The 23,058-nt window shown below is 34.6% G+C and overlaps 1 protein-coding gene across 1 annotated transcript; it reads left to right on the top strand.

The window, feature by feature from the left end:
* The first annotated feature begins 12,140 nt into the window (after positions 1 to 12,140).
* LOC149235302 (uncharacterized) lies at positions 12,141 to 12,965 on the top strand. The gene has a single exon (XM_089368511.1). The coding sequence runs from the start codon at positions 12,141 to 12,143 to the stop codon at positions 12,963 to 12,965; it is 825 nt and encodes a 274-aa protein (XP_089224637.1).
* Positions 12,966 to 23,058: the final 10,093 nt, after the last annotated feature.

Raw genomic sequence — 23,058 nt, 5'->3', positions numbered from 1 at the left:
CTTGCAAATAGTGATTTGATTGTTAGACTATTAAAAATAGGGATCGAGTTGTCAATGGAGTTAGGATAGGATTTGATTCATAAAAGAAGAAAGAATGTAATGATAGAGATTAGATAATTGAGAACATGGTGAGTAAGCGAGAGTTTTTGAGTGAGAGATAGGATTTGAGATTGAACAGAGGTCAAACAAACTATTGTAATCGAGCCGAGAGGGCCAAGACTCTGTAATTTCGATTTTGTTGAATAATTGATTGAAGTGTGGTGTGGAAGCACTGCTCTGGTGCAAAAATTCTCATATGACTGTGTGTCGGCGTTCTTGACCCTAATTGGGTATTTTTCTCTGTTTAAACATTTTATTTATAATTCTGAGTCAAATAGTATGAAAAATTAATATTGAGCTTAAGCACTAAACCTTTCCTTAAGCATCTTCCTTAAAGTATGAATTAAGCACGTGGGTTGTATTTGATAAATGGGAAGTGGTGCATCACGTGCCCAAAAGGTCATAAATGGTATTTGGAAAATTCACGCGATCAACATTAGCGGTTGACACAAATCACAAGAAAACCACTTTTCTCGTGCACTCTCTTCCTAATATCATTCGTGCAAGAATCCACGCGAGATTACGTGACATCGACGATGGATGTCGTCCGAGTAAGTTGATGAGCGAACGATGCGATATCCATTGGATTTGGAGAAGTGAGATCAATGGCGCAGATTGAAGTACTCGACAAAAGGGAAAGTGAGAGAAGGACCGATAGTGATTGGTCAGATAAGCGAAACCCTCGGGGGGGAATTCCACATATAATATTCGTCAATGTGCATCTCATTGGTTACAAAGTTAGCCAGTAGTCTAATTCTAGACTACCACCCCATTTTCACCAACCTCCTACATCATATTTCCAACTACGTTTTTCCTAAATGTCGAAAATAGTGAAAATAGTTTTTGGAATTTACTTATATCACTGTTTGAGATTAGATAATATAATATTAGATAATATAAGTGAAAGAAGGTCTACTCTATTCAATGAAAATTATCATATTTCAAACTGTTACATAGTCGAATTTCATTATATATGGTTAGAAAATAGCGGGATTTCATTATATATTGTTAGAAAATGTTAAACAATAGAATGTTATATTTTTCCTTCTCCTTGTAGTAATATAAAAATCTTATTTTTTGAATTTTTTGATGGGAACAATTTTCTACATAAATTTTCTCAAAATTAGGTCCAGAAATTATATAAATTGTCATAATTGTCAATATTTGTGGTTGAAGGGAAATTTTGCTACAATACAGGATATTTAGGATTATGGATTGGTTTATACATACTACTAATAATAATAAATGTAATTTAAACAATGGAAAATAAAAATTTAGTTGGATTTCAAAAATGATAGTTAAAATAGTTTAGAATATAAAATGTTTCAAATTTTCATTTAATTTGTAACAGCTTAGACATTTTTTTGTGGACAACTTCTGGCCAAAAAATTAAAATAATTGCTAAAATTCAAGATATTAATGTTTGAGATTACATATTAGTGATCGAATAAATATTTTTAAGGGTGATGAATTAATTTATGCATGCAAAAATGTGATTAAAGAAATATAAAATTACATTTTTACCATCAAATGCATAACTAGATTTCACGATTGATAGTAAGAAAAAAATAAAAAATAAAAATGTGTAGGAATTTTGTTTTCTTTGTAATATTTTAACATTATTGTTCTTAACCTTTATTGGAGTATTTTTTCACTATTATTCTTTCATTAAAGTGCGATGGTTGTTTTTAATGGTGCTAAATCTATATATGCATTCAAAAATGTAGTTTATAAATTGACAATTACAATGTCACGCATAGTTAGATCGTCATATTTTAAAGGTATAAAAAATAAAATGTTTATACTTGTCTTTTTCTTTCTAGTAGTCCATATATTATACTTATCAAACATTTTTTGACTACATTTTTAAAATTGGTTTTACCCAAAATTAAGCTAGAAGAATTTTTGCAGGTAGAGTTAGAGTTATTAAGAAATTAAATCCGTTTATAGATTCAAAAATTAAACTTAGAAAATTGAAAATTACATTTTTATCAATAAAATCATAAATCATAGTAAAATATTTAATGGCTAGGAAACATAAAAAAGTGAAAATGGACATTCTTACTTTAAAAAATAAAATATTAAAATTTTTTCTTTAAAAGGTTTAAAAATGTGACATTAATAACTTAAGTAGAATCAAATGACTTAAAAATAGTAATCCAAATTAAAAAAATATTAATCCAAAATTAAAAAATATTAATTAAGAATAAAAAATACCATAAAAATGTTAATGCAATCCATGCAACTAAATGAATGATATGAAAAATTTACTAATGGGATCATAGGCTATTCCCACCCTACAGAAATCTCCATACCATTAATATTATATTCTATGCCATATGTATCACAAAGATATCCTACTCTACCAAAACCTTAATGGAGATGTCCACATAAAAAGGAGAGTGGGGATCTTTCATATTTAAATGGCGTTTAAGATGTGTCTATGTCCACACAGGGTCTAGATGGTTTGCATGGCCGAATTAATGATAATAAGATCGAAAATTTTAATAATATTAATAATTAAAATGAAAATGAAATTACATATATCTCTTAAAAGTTTGAGCTCAATGATTTAATTAATAATGTAAATGTTACCATGTTAATTCTTGTGTAACTTTTTCTTTAAATATTAGTAAAGGTATGGTAAAAAACCATTACTTTTCAAACCAATATATCAATGAAATATGCAAAAAGCCTCAATTTTCAAATTGGATATCAAAGTTACATTACATATCGAAGTTAAGATCATCTCCAAACAACGTACAACATTCATAATGTGAGGAAAACTAACATTCATAAAGTTTCAGGACTCTATGCCTTCGCCACTAAGAACAGCAGTTGATCGTGACTTTCTTTCACGTGAAAGTAGCTACTCAAACCTGCCAAATCAATACAATATTAATGGTGAAACCAATTCACATGAACCATTGCTGTCATAAAACTTGATTTAGCAATTTTCATTGAAATTGACGTATTCAATAAGAACTAAAATGACCTGATCAATGCATATTGGTTGGTCTTCGAGTCTTGCTGTGGCGTTCACGCATAGTAGCTCGTCTCAATATTGACACTTTGAAACAGGCTTGGCCAAGAGATCGCTACCTATCGTTTTCAAGGCTTTTAGATTCTCCTCCGTCGACAGATCGAAGGAGCTAGTGTGATCTCCTAGCTGCGGTTCTTGATCACAATGAGGCAGTGTGTTAGATATCTCGAATATAGATTTGTTCAACTTCAAACAAAATCTATGGGTGAATTATATATGGAAGGTGCAAGAAAAGTACCCGGATTTTGAGATACGTATGCATGTTAATGGTTTTGAACCAGAAGAATCCGTGAATGTCCACCATATCCGAAGTTGATTGCATTAAAATATCAATTAAAGGCGATTTACTGTCCTTAGTTAACCATCCAAATAAGCCCCATTTTGCAGCGTCGATGGCCTCATAACCAACTACTTTTTCCCTTGTTCCAAGAGAAAGAACCATAAGCTTGCTATAGTTATTCTCCATCAAATTTAAATCAATACTTGGTTTGCACTATAAGGTTGAAACACATAATACATCATTAAATTGACCATTGTCTATATGAATAGTTCGAGTCCCTACAACACTCAGAGATCTATCATCACCAACATATATATTTTTGGTGTTACAATCATTTAAAGAAGAAAACATGGCTTTGTTTTTGGCCATGTGATAAGAAGCTTCAGAATCAATAAGCCACTCGTGAGAATTAGAAGAAGAAGATACATTTAGTGCATATGTAGACCGAGATGTTTGGCAACCACATCCAGAAAGTGCTATTCCTAAAGATGAAGTTGAAGTTCAAGAGTGCTCCGAATGGATGTTATGCTTATTCATTGCTACTTCCAAGGCTTCCATCTTCTTAAAGCATTTGGATTCTAAGTGGCCATCTCGATTACAAAAGTGGCAATGTTTATTATTCTTCTTCCCTTTGTTTTTATTTTCCTTATCATTTTGTTGAAATGATTTTGCTGAAATTTCTTAGGACCTTTGTTTGGTTTAGACCATTCTTTTTAGGATATGGCTTCCTAGGATTCTTTGAATTTTATTCCTTCTACATGGTTAAGGCTTTCTTAAAAGAGTTTTCAAGATTAAGAAGACCAAGGTGTAAGAGTTTTTCTTGTTTTCTTATTAAAGAATCACAAAAGGAATCAAAGGAAGGGGACTTGTAGTCTTTTCCATGAGAAATGAAGGCTTCTCTTGTAAAATGGAAGGTGGAAACAAACACAGAGTAGGTTGGTCCCAACTTAGTAAGAATGGAATAGATAAGGTTAACATCTTCTTTCTTAACCTTAACAACTTCCAAGAGAAGTCTAAGTGTCGTAATCTTGGACAAAAAATCTTCAATGGAAGAAAAATTATTGGGGTCCAATGTAAGCAACTCATTTTCGAGTTGATGGGATCTAAGTTCATTTTTAATTCCAAAAACTTTAGTGATCTGTTTCATTGTTTCACTAGGAATATCAAGTTCTGCGATATGGAATCTAAGGTCTAGAGAAATAGACATCCCTATCAACCCACGTGCTTGATCTTGCTTATTTTCCCATTTTGCTGCCTTATCTTCATCTTTCGGTTTGGTTTTTTGGCCTGAGCCTATTCCGTAAAGACCTTTACTTCTAAATAAATCCACAATGTAGGACCACCATTGGAAATAGTTGGTGCTGTCAAAAATAACTTGATCCCGACTTTCCATTTTAATAGAATCTAAAGCTATAGATGCTAAAAATAAGTGTTCTAATGGAAAGATCTCTAAAAAATAAGCTAATTGAAAAAAAAGCTCTGAAAATGGCTTCCAGATAAAGAATTTATGGATTTTTGAAGAAAAGTTGTTGAAGATGTCGACGAAGTGCGGAAATGTGAAAAAATGAATGATAATATTATATAAAAAAAAGTCTGCCCCATTTCCGAAATTAATAGAATTAGCTCAACAAAGAGAAATACTTGAACTCAACACCTCTATTCTCATAAAGTAACTTTGGACCAAGTGAGCTAGTTTAAAAGGTTAGTAATTGTTAGAAAAGAGGAAGGTTTTTTTTTTTAAGTCACCGAAGCTTTGGGGTGTGTGCTTACTTTAGAAAGCCCCTTTTTGCCTACAAAACAAAAACCACAAAACCCAAAATGGACATAAAAAAAAAAAAAACAAACAAACCTTATGGTTTGAAGTTAGCTTTACCCAAAAACTAACAATTTTCCTCAATGTTTCTGATTTTCTGAGATCACACTAAGGTGCGGTGGAAAAAAGCATACGCATGAGAAAAAACTTCCTTTCTATTTCTGATTTGCCTAGATCACACAGAGTCACACGACAAAGAGCATACGTAGAAATGGAAGGTGTAGATCTGGTAATAAAAGACAAAGAGATAAATAAACTGAAATAAATAGAGAGAAAAAAACTAGAAACTGCAAATAAACATTGTATACCTCCAGATCTTAAAAATGACGTAGCTAGGGCTACCGAAAATGTTTTCGTGTAAAATGAAAGGGGTTCCTCACTTGAACAGATGCTCCTAACACAATAAAGCAATCCTCTCAGCCTGAAAGTAGTCAGAAATAGTAGATCTAGGAAACGATAGTCGGATGCAGTTCTATCGGCTTTAGATTTGGATCACCAATGAATGCGGCCGTGAAATAGCTCTGATACCATGTAGGAATTTACAAGGTAAGCTCCTCAAACAAAACACCAAAGGACACTGCTCAAAAACAGATCACAGATCAATACACCAGTATTGTTAACGTGGTTAAAGCCCTCAAAGAGGGAAACAATCCACGTCCTAAGACAACACGGCCAGTTCAAACAATTTATTAATAAAAGAATGAAAATTTACATAAGCTTATCTCATGAACAGTTACCCTACGAATGACCCTCCATGTTCTTTAAATAGAGATCATGGACCAATCGGGTGTTAAACTATGGATCAAGTGTCGGTAATGCCGAGGAGAGAATGAAATGTCAAATCACTACATATCGTGACCGACGGATTGTAAGTTACAAAAGTACATAGTAAAGAAACACACTTTACCTAACTCTACACTAGACCAAGTTATACTTAACTATTTCCTATGTGTCGAAATATCCTAAGAGAAATATGGCCTGTTTTTGAAGATTAAATCTCTGTCCTCTTTTGATTCAAAGTGGAAAGTAAAATAACATCTTCCAAAAAACCTAATGGAGATTTTCCCATTATAGATGAGGCCCAGTTTCTTTCCACCCATTCTAAAACCGAACAGGGAGAGGGACAAAGTACAGTAAATTACCCACCAAACCACGTTCAGAGAGGGATAGAGATGCATGGTGAGGAAGGGATGGAGGAAGAATTATTTTAGGTATTTCATCGATCTTCTTAACAATCTTTGATATGAATGGACTATGATGATATGGTCCCAAGGAGGAGATTAGAGAGGCAAAGGTTTTTGAATTTTCTCTGAGCTAAGCTGAAGTTCCAGTAGATGAGGAATTAATCAATGCACCCTCAAGACGAGGCTCTGCATGGTCCATCGCGTAGAAGTTGAGGACATCAAGTCCCAAGAGTAGGAGGCCTCAGGAACTGAAGGAAGAAGGTGTGCTCAAAGTTTGAAATCGCCATGGTGAGAGCATAGTACTTCACTAATAAACCCAAGTGATTATTAATATTATAAACACAAAATGTTAAATTATAAATCCAATAAACTATTAATATTATAAACTCAAGGGACTAGTAATACCAAGGGTTTAATATTATAAACCCAACGATTTAGTAAATGAAAGGGATAAATATTATAAAAATAAGGTAACAACAAACCGAGGGGATAAATATTAAAAAAGAAAGTGACTAATAAATCCTAAGAATCAATAGTTTAATCGCTAAGGTATATAAACCCAAGGGAATAATATTAAACCCAAGGGATTAACATTATAAAGCCAAGAGATTATTAATATCATAAACGTCAGAGATTAAAGTATAAACCCAAGAAGTTATTAATATTATAAACTCAAGGGACTAATAAACACAAGAGTTTAATATTATAAACCCAAGGATTTAGTAAGCACAAGGGATAAATATTATAAATTAAGGGATACATATTATAAATCCAAGGGATAAATATTATAAACCTAAGGTATCAACAAACCCACTGGATTAATATTAAAATTGCATGGGACTGATAAATCCTAGGAATCAATATTTTAAACGCCAATGTATATAAACCAAAGGGAATAATATTAAACTGAAGGGATTAATTTTATAAACCCAACATACATAAATGCTAAGATAAATACCACAAACCCTAAAATAAATATGGTTGAAAATGATCCATTTTCATATTGAGACAACATTTGTCACAATGTGACGTTCGACCATGGTTTTTTTTAATATTGACAAATCTTTTTCACATTGTGATTAAATTATAAACCCACGAAATTATTAATCATATAAACCCAAGTGACTAATAAACCCAAGCGTTTAATATTATAAACCGAAGGATTTAGTAAAAACAAAGGATAATATTATAAACCTAAGTGATCAACAAACCCAAGGGCTCAATATTAAAAACCCAAGGGATTAATAAAACCTAGAAAATAATATTTTTTACTCAAGGGATTATTAATATTATAAGGCCAAGGGATTAAATTATAAACCCAAAAGACTAATCAAAGCAACGGTTTAATATTAACCCTAGGAATCAGTATACCCAAGGGATAAATACTGTAAACCTAAGGGATAATTAATATAAACCTAAAGGATAAATATACATAAGGGATACATATTTTAAACCTAGGGATCAACAAATACAAGGGATCAATATTAAAACTCAAGGGATTAATAAATCTAAGGGATTATTAATATAATAAAGCCAAGGGATTAAATTATAAACCCATGGGATTAAATTATAAACCCAAGAATTATTAATATTATAAATCTAAGGGACAACTAAACCCAAGGGTTTAATATTTTAAACCCTAGGAATTAGTAAATGCAAGGGATAAATATGATAAACCTAAGGGATAAATATTATAAGGTAATAATATACATAAAGAATAAATACTTTAAACCTAAGATATTGATAATCTCAAGGGATCAATATTAAAAACGCAAAGGTTTAATAAACCCTATCAATTAATATTTTTAACTCAAGTGACTAATGAACCCAACAGATTAAATTATAAACCTAATGGATTATTAATATTATGACCCCAATGGCCTAATATTATAAACCCTAGGAATTAGTAAGCTGAAGAGATAAATCTTATAAACCTATGGGATAAATAATATAAATCTAAGGGATAAATATTTTAAATCTAAGGGATCAACAACCCCAAGCTATCAATATTAAAAAGGTAAGGAATTAATAAACCCAATGGATTGTTAATATTATAAACCCAAAGGATTAAATTATAAACCCAAGAGATTATTAATATTGTAAACCCAGGAGACTAATAAACCCAAGGGTTTAACATTATAAATACTAGGAATTAGTAAACCCAAGGGATAAATACCATAACCCTAAGGGATTAATATTATAAACCCAAGGGATAAATATTTTTAACCTAAGGTATCAACAAACCCAATGAATCAATATTAAAAACTCAATGGTTAATAAATCATAAGAATTATATTTTAAACCCAAAGGATTGATAAATGCACATGATCATTAATATTATAAACCAAAAGGATTAATATTATCAACCAAAATAATTAGAAAACAAGGTATTAATGTTATAAACCCCAAGGTAGAAAAGCTCAAGGGAATAATATAAACCCAAGGGATTAGTATTATATACCCAACATATACAAATGGTAAGATAAATATTATAAACCTTAAAATAAACATGGTTGACCATTGTCCATTTTCATATTTAGATAACCTTTGTCACAATGTGATTAAGTTATAATTCAAAGAAATTATTAATCTTATAAACCTAAGGATTTAATATTATAAACCCTAGGAAATAGTAAACGCAAGGGATAAATATCATAAACATAAGAGAAAAATATATGTAAGGGACAAATATTTTAAACCTAAGGGATCAACAAACCCAACAAATCAATATTAAAAACTCAAGGGATTAATAAACCCAAGTGATTATTTTTTTTGTAAGCTAATGTAGGACCTTTGCTATTATATCCATCCAAGTTTAAATATGTACAAACACTTGGTGACCTCAACCCACCCCGGGGGGAAACCGGATCTGTTGGTCACCATAAGTCTATATATGCGACCCATAACATAAGTACAAAATCTGCAAATACATGCCTGATACACTACGCTACCAAAAAACTACTCTGGATTCCTATCAGCATTAGCAATTCAAGTCATTTCAAAAAGAGAACTGTTTCTCAAAGGACTTAACAGAAAGAACATTTGAAAAAACTGGAAGACTCAGTCTACCATTATTTCAGGCTTGATCTCCTCCTCGCGCGACACTGTGGTTATCTTCTTCAGAATAATTCGGATTTCCTCCAGCTTGCTATCCTGCATCAAAAGAGTGAGTTGAAGGTTTTTCATCTCCCTTCTTAGATTTGAATGAACCCAAGTGATTATTAATATTATAAACACAATGGATTAAATTATTAAGCCAATAAATTATTAATATTGTAACTCAAAGGACTAATAAACCCAATGGTCTAATATTATAAACCCATGGATTTAGTAAATGCAAGGGTTAATATTATAAACCTACGGGATAAATATTATAAACCCAAGGGATAAATATTATAAGCGTAAGGGATCAACAAATCGAGGGGATCAATATTAAAAATGCAAGGGACTAATGAATCCTAGGAATCAATATTTTAAACACCAAGGTATATTGACCCAAGGGAATAAAATGAAATCGAAAGGATTGATATTATATACCCAACATAGACAAAATCTAAGATAAATATTACAAACCCTGACCCAAGGGAATAACATTATACTGAAGGGATTAGTATTATAAACCCAACATATATAAACTCTAAGATAAATATTACAAACTGTAAAATAAATGTGGTTGACCATAGTCCATTTTCATATTGAATAATATTTGTTACAATGTGATTTAATTATAAATGTGGGAAGTTATTAATATTATAAACCCAAGGGATGAATATTAAAAACCCAAGGGATTAATAGAACCTAGAAATTAACATTTTTAACTCAAGAGATTATTAACATTGTAAGCCCAAGGGATTAAAATGTAAACCCAAGGAATTATTAATATTATAAAACCAAGAGACTAATAAACCCAAAGATTTAATATTATAAACACTAGCTATTAATCTACCCAAGGGATGAACTTCCGGTTGATGGAAACGAGAGTGAAGGACGAGCGCAGGCGACTCTGCATCTAGGGTTTCTGCAACTCTCTGAGACGGCACAGACCTGCTCAATCTACTCCAATCAGAGAATCGAACCTTGAAACGACAAACACTGAGCACATATAGACAAAAATATGGAAGCTCAGCAGGGGAGGGCCTCTATGCCCTCCCCCCAAGCCAATCCCTTGCTGCCAGGGCAAACAGGGGTGCTGATATTTGGTATTGTGCACAATACGGTGGACAATCACGGCAAGCCGGAGCAAGAACAACCTGAAGCACCAACCAACCAATCTGACAAGCGCAGTGAGATGCCAGAAGGAACAGACAAGCCAGAAGATCCAATCAAGGTAACTTCCAAGACATGTAAGCCGATAGCAGTTGATAGACCAAAAATAGAACTACCCAGCCAAAAGATCAATGAATGAATCCAATACATGACGGACCATGCACTCATAGGGAAATTCATTGGATTCTGGCCAACAGAAAAAGCACTATATGGCTGGATAGCTGCAAAATGGAAACCCAAGGGCCATATCTCACTGCAACTAGGACCAAAGGGGTTCTTCACTGTAATATTTCTATGTCTAGAAGATAAATTCTGAATCCTGAGTGAGGGACCATACTTCTTCAATTCAGCAGGACTGTATCTGAGAAATTGGACTGCAAGATTCAACCCAGATAAGGAAGACCTCACATGGGCTCCAGTCTGGATCAGATTGTACTCTCTCCCAGAGGAATACTGGGATGAGGGACTGCTCAAAGAAATTGGCAATGGACTAGGAGAATTTGTGAAAGCGGCGGAAGAAACCAAGCTACGAAGATATACCTCCTACGCTCGAATCTGTGTCTTCATGCGCCTGGACAATGCTCTGCCGGATTCGGTAAGTCTCTTTCATGATGACTTTGAATGGATACAACCCTTGGATTATGAACATGTACCTTTTCGTTGCCGCAAATGTCATGCTCATGGACATCTCTTTAGGGATTGTCCGCAAAATGCCAAATCCACAGCCCCTGAGGTCTCTGACCAACAAGCTCAAGATGGCTTCACTAAGGTTCCCAGCCGCAAGAGAGCGCACAAAAAACCCTCTACCGGGAAAAAGCCCTTTCCAGATCCGGCCTCCATCCCCTCCACAAGTAACAGTTTTGAAGTTCTAGCCAACACCTCAGAGAAACAACCTCTCAAACCCCTTGCCTTCCTTGATAATAAAAAAGGATCTGAAGGAAAAGAAAAGGTACAGATAGTTGGAGGTATTTCAACCACCTCCACTAAACTTCTCGAAGCAAATCCGGGCAAACTTCTCGAAGCAAATCCGGGCAACCAGGAAGAACCAGATAAAGCTATGGAGATGGAGGAACCACCAAGTCAACCCTGGCTGCTTGCGCTAATCTCTGAGGAAGGAAATCAGGTGCAGCAAATGGAGGAAGAACCGGAAAGTGTGGACCTAACCGGGTTAGACATTTTTGAACTAGAGCAAGTTTGCAGAAAGAAGGAATATGATAAAATCCAAGAACATCAGCTCAGCACTCTCGAAACCATTCTATCCAGAGCATATCAGCAAAAGCAATTAGGAATACAACCAGGCTGTCATTGGGATGGTACCCTCATCCCCAAGGACTCAAAAAAGAGGGGAAGAAAGACAGACCTCCAGAGAACAATAGCAGTAGGAAAAATCCTGGTTGATTCAGGAAGATATGCGAAATTGACTAAGTACTACCGGCCCTCGACTCAAGGTGATCAATGAAGCTCACCTCATGGAATGTAAGAGGGCTCAATAGCCCTGGGAAACTCAGAATGATTAAAAACTTGATCCGGCAGGAACATCCCCAGATCTTCTTCATACAGGAAACTAAATGCAATAGCAATGCTCTGGGTAGCATTCTCTCCAAAGCTTGGCCAGGTTGTCAAACAGTGGCTGTGGATGCAGTAGGAGCCTCGGGAGGCTTGGCAATAGCATGGAACTCGCAGGCTATCATGCTTTCAAACTTCCACGCCTCTCGCAACTTCATTCAGGCTACGTTTCATATAATAGGCACTAATATTCATGGTCATCTGACCAATGTTTACTTCCCGCAGGACTCTTCCAATAAAATTGCTCTACTGGACACCATAAAAATTCTCAACTCGGACAGAGAATTTCCTCTATGGCTCATCGGTGGAGACTTCAACATGATATCCAAATCCGAGGAAAAATACGGAGGACGAGAAAAGCTGGATCAGGAGGTAGATCACTTCAACGACTTCATCCACAACAGCATGTTAATCGACATGCAAACTCCAAATGGTACACATACTTGGAGCAATAGACGAACTGGAAAACACCACATAGCTTCAAAACTCGATAGATTTCTCATATCGAACAATGCAATTCACCTTGGGGGTGATATATCAGCATGCATTCTCCCTTACTCAGGCTCAGATCATTGGCCTATAGAGCTTCAATGGCAGCGACCGGGTAGCACGACCAGACGTCCCTTCAGATTTGAGGCATGCTGGTTAACGCATCCCGCTTTCAAAGACTTCATCAGACAAAATTGGAACAACTCTCCGACTACAGAAGGATAAAAAATGTTTCAATTTCAACAAAAACTCAAATTTCTAAAATTCCAACTCAAAAATTGGAACAAGGAGATATTTGGCAACATATTCAAAGCTCAACAACACCTCAATCAGAAAATGAAGGACCTTCAACAACAAATAATTACAGATGGGTACAAGGAAGAATTCATGGAACAGGAGAAACATCTGCGCAGTCAAATAGAAGAAAGGAACAAGCAGGAAGAAATACTCTGGAAGCAAAAATCCAGAATTAGATGGCTGAAAGAGGGTGAAAGGAATACCAAATTCTTCCACAGTACTACTATCCAAAGAAGAATGCATAATACTATTACCTTTATCCAAAAGCAAGACGGGGGAAGGGTGGAGAAACACACAGAGATAGAACAAGAATTCATAAACCACTTTAAGGAAGTTCTACAAGAACCCCAAATTGACAGAAGGCTGGAAATAGAAAAGATTACTCAATTAGTGCCAAAAGTTATAACTGAAGAACACAACCAATTACTCCTCCGACCAGTAATGCCTGAAGAGGTGGACGCAGCTATGAAGCAACTCAAGGAGGGTAAAGCACCAGGTCCAGATGGTTTTTCTACCAATTTTTTTCATGCATTCTGGGAGCTCATAAAAGAGGAAGTTTGGCAAGTGGTTGAAGAATCTCGCTCCCTGCACTGGATCCTACCCTCCCTAAACTCCACTTTTATTGCGCTGGTCCCCAAAGAAGACAGCACCATAACTCCGGATAAATTTCGACCTATTGCTCTTTGTAATGTCATCTACAAAGTCATCACCAAAGTCATTGTGAATAGGTTGAAGCCGCTGTTACCCCTGCTCATATCACCGGAACAATCAGGGTATGTTGAAGGTCGACAAATTCTAGACGGCATCCTTCTAACGCACGAAATCATACACTCCCTCAAGAACTCCAAGCAGGTAGGTATGATTCTCAAGATAGATTTATCTAAAGCTTTTGATAAACTAAGCTGGACTTATATACAAAACATGCTTAACGCTTTTGGCTTTGCACCAATGTGGGTGCGATGGATTCATAGTTTAATCTCCTCCACATTCTTTTCTATTCTCATCAATGGTATCCCCTCTAAACCCTTCAGTCCCACCAGAGGAATCAGACAAGGGGACCCTCTATCTCCTTTTCTTTTTGTTTTGATGGCCGAAGGGTTAGGAAGACTCATCAAACATGCCCTCCTCTCCCAACATCTAAAAGGTTTATCCATTCACAATACCCCTGCCATTACCCATCAGCAATTCGTGGATGATAATATGCTTTTCGGCTATCCTTCTGTTCAAGAAGCCGCATCCTTCAAATCTATCCTGAAAGTCTTCTCGGATGCCTCTGGTACCAGTATAAACAAAGCAAAATCTCAAATCTTCTTCTTTCACACTTCTCCCATAATCCAACGAGCTGTTGCCCATATTCTAGGCTTCTCCATCGCCTCTCTGCCCTCCAAATATCTAGGCGCCCCCCTCATTGACTCTGCTATCAAGCATGCCTCTTGGCGTAAACTTTTAGAAAAGCTCGAAACTCGTCTTTCCCTGTGGACCTACAGAGCTTTGAACATGGCCAGCAGATTAACTCTTATCAAAGCAGTGCTACAGGCAATGCCCCTGTACCTATTCTCAATACTTGCAGTGCCCAAATGGGTTCTCAAAAGAATAAGAGATCTTCAGCGCAACTTCCTCTGGGGAACGAATGGAACCAATCGCAAATGGGCCCTTGTGAAATGGTCGACAGCCTGCAAACCCAAGGCGAAAGGAGGCCTAGGGTTAAGAGACCCCAGCCACAACAATGAAATCATGGGAGCGAGAATCTGGTGGCAATGGCTTACAACACCAAACAAGCCCTGGGGTGTTATATGGACAGCCAAATACGCAAACCATAGGCCATCAGAGGAACTTATCAGATTCACTCCGATGGAAAAAGGCTCGCTAATGTGGAATGCTGCCAGTGAGCATTACAAGCTGATCCAACAACACGGTTTTTGGGAGATCAGAGGTGGAAATAAAGCTCGTTTCTGGACAGACGCCTGGAATCAGCTTCCCAACTTAGACATCATCCTAAATATTCAACCTAGCCAGGATTGGGAGGCACAAAATAAGGAAGTGGTCAATCAACACTAGACACAGGAAATACATCAAGGCTACCGACAATGGAAGCCCCCTAACACTAGGATGCGAACCACAAATCATCAGACTAAGGAATCTTTGGAAAGAGAGCTTCTGCACCGAAGGATAAGACATATGGAAGGAAATGATCTACTGAGATGGGGATACAGCCCGAGAGGAACATTCACCACGCAAGAAGCCTACAAAATCCGAAGCCAAGACAACATACCAAATGATCCCATCTGGGAAAAGGTATGGACCCCAGGCATCTGGCCCAAAGTTTCTACATTCCTGTGGCTCACTGGGCATCGCAAAATCCTTACTTGGGACAATTTAAGAAAAAGGAAAATTCATGGGCCTTCCATATGCCCAAACTGCCACTCCCAAGAGGAAACGCTACAACATCTCTTGAACTCTTGTTCTTTAGCCAATCTTTTATGGGAGAAAACCAGTTTCCGTTGCCAAAGAAAGTGCAGAATATCGGAGGACATCATCGAATCCCTTCGCTCCTGGCACAAAAACCCCTTCCACAGTGCTATCCTAAATCATCTTTGGAGAATCATTCCAGGTCTCCTATTGTGGACCATATGGAAAGAGAGAAACAAACGCATCTTTAAAGATCAAAGAACCACCTCAGAAATTCTATGGGAATGGTTTTGCAAAAATCTGGAGGAATCCTTGGCACTCAAAGACTGGCATCAGGAGGATTTTCCTAAACAAAACAATGAAAAAACTATATGGGAAAATTGGAATTTTTGTCTCCAGCAAGGAAACCTTGACTTCAATTCCTTAAGAAATCCAAGCAACAACCATCCTCGATGGCATCCACCTCCTAAACACAGTCTCAAGCTCAACTTTGATGGAGCTTCCAAGGGTAATCCCAGAAATGCTGGATTTGGAGGTATATTCAGAGATTATAAGGGCCTTCCCATCCTAATTTTTTTTGGAAATATAGGATGGGATACCAACAATTCTGCTGAATTGGAAGGTCTCTGGCAGGGCCTCCGATTAGCCCAAGATCACGGCTTTAAACCATTGGAAATCGAAGGAGATTCCCAAATCCTCATCAACTCAGCCAAACAGCTACTTAATGGAGCGCACGCGAATAAAGTTTCCACCAGTTGGAGACTTGAGGCTAGATTGGAGGACATAGAAGACTACCTCAACAAAAATAGAGCGATCATATTCAACCACGTCAAAAGGGAGAGCAACAAAGTCGCGGACCTCCTTGCCAACGTGGAAGTTGATAGCAGACATTCGCTTCAAACTGGTACACTTGGCATATTACAGAATGATGAACAGAAAAAGGAATGCACCACCCTGCTTCAACAGGATGCAACACCCCCGGATGCGGGTGTTAGGAATGCGAATTAATGAGATGGGATGGGCGTGGGAAGGAACAGGCTGCCACCTGTGTGCCTGGTACCACATGGAGGACGAAAGAAACTGGTTAATTCAGCAGCTGGGCGATTCACTCGGATGGAGGATTCAGATTGCCGACAGTTCACTCGGACGGAGGGTTCAGATGGCTCTGAGCAGTAATTCTGCATGCTTCAGGCCTGTCAGGGGTTCGGCTCCCTTAATCACTGCTGTTATGGTGGGGGATTGCCGAGGAGAGGAGTTAATCACGGTCGACATGCATTATATCTGGCTGGCTTGGCATTTCTCAGCGCATTTTATTCCTGGGGAGGTTGGTACTTGGGCGTCTGCGGAGCCCTACTCTGTCATACCGCCTCATCTTCAGCCTGCTACCTGCTTGCATTTGGGCTTTGTCTCATATCCTGGCTTCTCCCTCCCTATTATTTCTGGCAATATGGTGCGGCAGCGACTTATCAGTCATAGAGGTGGCTCGAGAGGGGGAAGTTCTCGTCCACAGGCAAGGCGGGGAAGCTCCTCAAGCTCCCTTTCCTCCACTGCAGACATTTCCAGCTATCCCAATACCAGAAGTGGCCGTGGACGTGGTCATGGTCGTAGTCGTGCTCAGGGTCATGCTTGCTATCCCTCTGCTCCTTTCCCTCTGCCTCAGCACCCATCCCCTCACACCACCTTCTTCCAATTCCGCAGCACGCTCCCCCAGCCCATCATCACAGCCACCCTTGCTATCACCTTCTCTGAGGAAGCCGCTCCTGCTACCCAATTGCCCTCCCTTAGAAATGACTTCCTCAAAGGGGACACCAGCCAGCGTGGGGATTGGAATTCCTTCAGCAGAGACATTGCAGAGGCACCGAGAGCTCAGCCCAGCCGGAAAGGCAAGGAAGTAGCGGACACTTCGCTTAAGGGCGCTCAGCAAAATCTGGAAATTCCGGGAGCTAATCAGAACCAGATGGGCAAGGAGGACTCGCAGATGGAGACGGGCAAAGGCGATCATGCATGCCCCCAGCCAGACACGAGTGATGAATGGGGCTGCCCGATTATGGAGGAACCGGTCACGGAGGAGCTGCTTCATCAGTTCACCAACGCCAAGTGGCATTTCTTTTAAATTCATTGACTCTCTCTGGAGGTAGTTACGTATTTTTGGAACTGTTTCTATTTGGTTCTGCTCAGATCACTGATATAATGTTAAAAATGTATCTTTTTGTAATCCTTAACCTGTCGGACTGGTTTCCCCTCTGTTGGGGCAGTCCCAGAACTTGTTTATCGGCCAGCTGAGATAGACTGCTTCTTGGAATAGTCAGCAACCTCTCTGTAAATAGTTTTTCTCCTTTTTTAATAGATTAATCTTACTTAGCAAAAAAAAAATCTACCCAAGGGATAAATATTATAAACCTAATGGATAAATAATATAAACCTAAGGGGTGAATATACATAAGGGATAAATATTTTAAACCTAAGGGATCAACATGCCTAAGGGACTAATATTAGTAAACCCAAGGGATTATTAATATTATAAACCCAAAGGTCTACTAAACCGAAGGGTTTGATATCATAAACCCTAGGAATTAGTAAACCCAAGGGATAAATATACATAAATGATAAATATTTTAAGCCCAAGGGATCAACAAACACAAGGGATCAATATTAAAATCTCAAAGGATAAATAAACCCTATCAATTAATATTTTTAACTCAAGGGATTAATCATCCCAGGGGATTAAATTATAAATCCAAGGAATTTTTAATATTATAAAACAAAATGTTTAATACTATAAACCCTAGGAATTAGTATATCGAAGGGATAAATTATATAAACCTAAGGGTTAAATATACATAAGGGGTAAATATTTTAAACCTAAGGGATCAATAAACAAAAGTGATCAATATTAAAAACTTAAGAGATTAATAGACTGAGTTGATTGTTAATATTATAAACCTTGGGGACTAATAAACCCAAGTCTTTAATCACATAAACCCTAGGAATTAGTAAACCCAAGGGATAAATATCATAACATTAAAGGATTAATATTATAAACTAAAGGCATAAATATTTTAAACCTAAGGGATCAACAAAACCAAGGGACCAATATTAAAAACTCAACGTATTAATAAAGCCTAGGAATTAATATTTTAAACCCAAAGGATTAATAAACACACATGATTATTAAAATTATATACCCAAGGGATTAATATTAATAACGAATAGAATTAGAAAACTCAAGGGATTAATGTTATAAACACCAAGGTATATAAACCCAAGGGAATAATATTACACCCAAGGGATTACTATTATAAACCAAATGCATATAAATGATAAGATAAATATGATAAACCCTAAAATAAACATGGTTGACCATGGTCTATTTTCCTACTCAGACAGCCTTTGTCATAATGCAACGTTCGTGAATGGTTTATTTTCATATTGAAAAAATATTTCTCACAATGTGACGTTGGACCATGGTTTACCATGGTTAAAAATGATTATAAACAAAAGGGATTATTGTTAAACATAAGGATTAATATTATAAAACGTATGAATAATTTTATACCCTAAGAATATGAAACCTTAGAATAATAAAGCCAACATATAGATATTATAAACCTAAGGAAATGATAAACTTGATGGATGAATACTTAAAAAAATGGTTAGAAACCCAGGGGAATAATATTAAACCTAAGGGATTAATATTATAAACCCTAGGTTTATAAACCTTTAGATAAATACTATAAACCATGAAACAAATATAGTTGATTGTGGTTTACAATCATTTATTTTAAGATTCAGACAATCCTTGTCAGAATACAATATTGGACCACAATTCTCCCTCATTGACCATGGTTGATTTTTATATTGAGACAATATTTGTCATAATGTGAAATTGGACCATGGTTAACCATGATCAACCATGGTTGGCAATGGTTGACAATGCTTCACTATGGTTTATTTTCATATTGAGACAATATTTGTCATAATGTGACATTGGACCATGGTTGAACAAGATTAAAAATACATTGATAAAATAACCCATAGGAATAAAAAACAATATTATAAATCCAACATTTCAAACCTTGATACTAAACACAATATTATAAACCCAATATTAAACTTGATCTGAGGTATAAATATTATATATCCAAGGAATGCGTGACAACTATTCACTGTGTTAGCAATGCTTAACCATATTTTAGTTAAAATGATTAGAGTGCAAATATTATTAATTATTAATATTAATCTTAATAGTCTTTATATTAATAACATTAATGATAATATCATTAATACTTCTAATCATATTGTTATTCACATTTTAAATTTCTTTTTTTATAAATAATTATATTGTTAATTATTAGAAGATAAATATTATTATTCTTATTTATCAATATTAATGTTAATATTTATTTTTGAATTTTAATATGATTAATAGTTAATTCATGAAAATTTTCAGAGAAAATCACATAGAGAATATTTGGTCCACGGGTTTCGAACCCACCAGTGTGGTTCATCTTCAATACTAATAGTATTAATATTATAACGTAAATGTTATTATCTTAATAATATTAAATGTTAAAAAATTTAAAACTTTATCAAAATTGTTAATTTTACTAATATTATTTTTTAAACATTATTAATATTGTATTTAATGATATTATTAGTAATATTATTTTTAATTCTTATTTTAATTATTTATATTTATATTTATTAATATTAATATTACATTGTTGTTGTTAATTTAATATACATTTTAATCTTGTTTTTAAATCTAATATAAACTTTACTATAAACCTAATATATAAACTCAGTAGTGTAACAATATAAACATTAAACTTAATTTAAATTTTAATGTTAGCTCCATAACTTCTTGTTTTGAATAGACTAGATTATTATATTCATTAGAGTTTAATATTATAAAGTAAAAATTAATCATGTAAATATTAAAACGTAAGTATTATTAATTATTAATATTAATTTTAATAGTTTTTCTAATAAGAATATTATTGATAACAGTTTAATATTTTTAATCAATACTTTTAATCATATTGATAGAGTGAATATAAGTTTTAAATTTTAAATTTTATAATATTATATCATTAATTGTTTGAAAGTAAATATTATTATTTTTATTTATTAATATTAATGTTAATATCAAACTTTTAACAATCTTAATATAATTAATAATATTTTTTTTGGTAGGTAAGCACCCACTGGGGATTTGAACAAGTGACCTATCACAGAGTGCTTTAACAGTGCACTGATTTACTATCAATCCAAAGTCATGTAGACAAATATAATTAGTAATATTAATATTATAATGTAAATGTTATTATCTTAATAATATTAAATAGTACAAATTTTAAAACTTTATTAAAATTATCAATATTGCAAATATTATCTTTAAAAATTATTAAATTTGTATTTAATAATATAAGTAGTAATATTGCTTCTAGTATTAATTTTTAATTTTATTTTCATTACTTATTAATATTAATATTATCCTTTAATTAATATTTTATTATTAATAATAATATAACATGAACCTAATATTGTAACAATATAAATGAAGCTAATATTGTAACAATATAAATTTTAAGTTAGTGTAATAATATAAACATTAAACTTAATTTAAATTTTAATGTTAGCTCCATGACTTCCTGTTTTCAATAGATTAAATTATTATATGAATTAAACTTTAAATGTAGCCACTTCTAGTATCCTCATTATAATATATCATAAAATTCACAAAGACTTTCATTTTTCATTCGACGAAGAGATTGGAACTAAAATTCGAGGCTATTCAATACAAATTTTTAAACGACCCTCTTGCTAAGGCTTTCTTTGTTTATTTGGAATTTTTTTTATTTGATTACTTCACTCTCAAGACTTATGTAGTCATAGTATTTTATTTAAGAAAATTAATGTTTACTTTTAAATATGACATTATTGTAGTTTAATCTCTGAAAATGTCGCCATGTTAGTGAAAATATTTATGTAGTTTTGAAGTTTTGGGCTTTCAAATCCAATCAAGAGTACATATTTAATTCCTGTCTTGTTGGGATCTTAGATATTAGCTTCATGACTTCTCGTTTTCAATAGATTAAATTATTATATTAATTAGAGTTTAAATGTAGCAATTTTTGGTATCTTCAATTATAATACATTATAAAATTTACAAAACCTTCCATTTTTTTAAGAAGAGATGGGAGAATATTAAAATATTTTTGGTAGTATACATAAATCAAAGATTTAAATTTATTTCCAATTTAGTTATGCATTTTGTCTCTTTATTTAAATTCATTAAATAAAAAAAAGGCATATCAACTAGTGTCAAATGAAATGAGTTATAATTTTTTGGCTTGTAGTAGTGACAAGCAATGGTATTTGCCCATAGTATTATAAAAAAACATGTTAATTAAAAATATCCAGAATGATGTGGAGATGCATCTACATGGTTAAAATTCTTGTTATATATATATATAAAGAAATTCTTATCAATAATAATAATTATTTTAAATAAAATTATAATTCTAATAATTTAATATACCCTAAAAATTGACACTTATAGCTAATTATATTTACATTCACAAATCTACACAGTACCATTTGATAGAGTGAGATACTCTAATGAAAAGAGAACAACTATTTGTTACTTTAATGTGGGCCTCCTTTTTGTCTCCTTTTGGTTTTCCTATTATTTAATAGAGTGCAATATCTACGTGACATGAAATAAGAATTGTATATGGTCTTCACCATGAATATGGTGGGTCTGGTGTTCATTTCCTCCTGAAATCCTTATCGCTATTATAGAGTAATGATAGGTGTCATGAGCCACTGATGTAGTCATTATTTGGGACTATAAAGATCTCAGAGATATTGTCAATTCTTGAAGCTTAAAAAAAACCAAACAGTGAAATTTTTTGTGGTATGTGAATCTACTGCACACAATCCTGTCCAAACATTAACCGAGTTTGTTCTCATGCTTTAACTCTGGATATGCCCCTGAGAATTATCCCCTTAAATCTCCATACATTTCCCTTGGGGCTTCATTGTTTAAGGTCGCACAAGCAAAGTTGTTGCTGATCGGGTTGGAGGGAGAAAAGTTGGAGGAAAATGGCCACGTGGGACTGTTACTTCCACTCTAGACATCAAGCAATTGATATTCTTATTGTAGGAGGTAGTGTTGTGGGGTTGGCCATATAACTTTCCCTCGATAGGTATGTCTCGTCTCATCTCATATTTTTAGCTTAAGAGTGCAGTAACGTTATTGTGGTTGTGCATACAAAAGTTATGACCCAATATTTTATATGTGGAAGGGATGCATGCAGGATTGGCCTTAAGAGCCTAGTGTTGGAGCACTCTGATTGTCTTCGAGCTTCTGGGACGACCTTGATTCTGTGGGCCAATGCCTGGAAAACCCTTGAAGCTCTTGATGTAGAAGATACACTTAGTGCAGATTGTTGCTTGCTTGATGGATAGGTTAATATTATTAGTTTAATTATGGATTTTTGAGAATATTTCTGAATCTAATAGATAAAAATAAAATCAATTATTTAACCATTAATTTAATTTGGAAAATAAAGATAACAATTAATCACTAAACTTCACTTGGCTA

Source organism: Pinus tabuliformis, chromosome 8 (assembly GCF_031772625.1).
Source record: "Pinus tabuliformis cultivar Carrire ecotype Pingquan chromosome 8, CPIR1, whole genome shotgun sequence".
NCBI classification, from domain to species: Eukaryota; Viridiplantae; Streptophyta; class Pinopsida; order Pinales; family Pinaceae; genus Pinus; species Pinus tabuliformis.
This window is presented reverse-complemented; position numbering and strand designations above follow the sequence as displayed.

Excerpts from the sequence above, each read along its gene's own strand:
- LOC149235302 (XM_089368511.1), top strand. The coding sequence starts at position 12,141 with ATGAAGCTCACCTCATGGAATGTAAGAGGGCTCAATAGCCCTGGGAAA.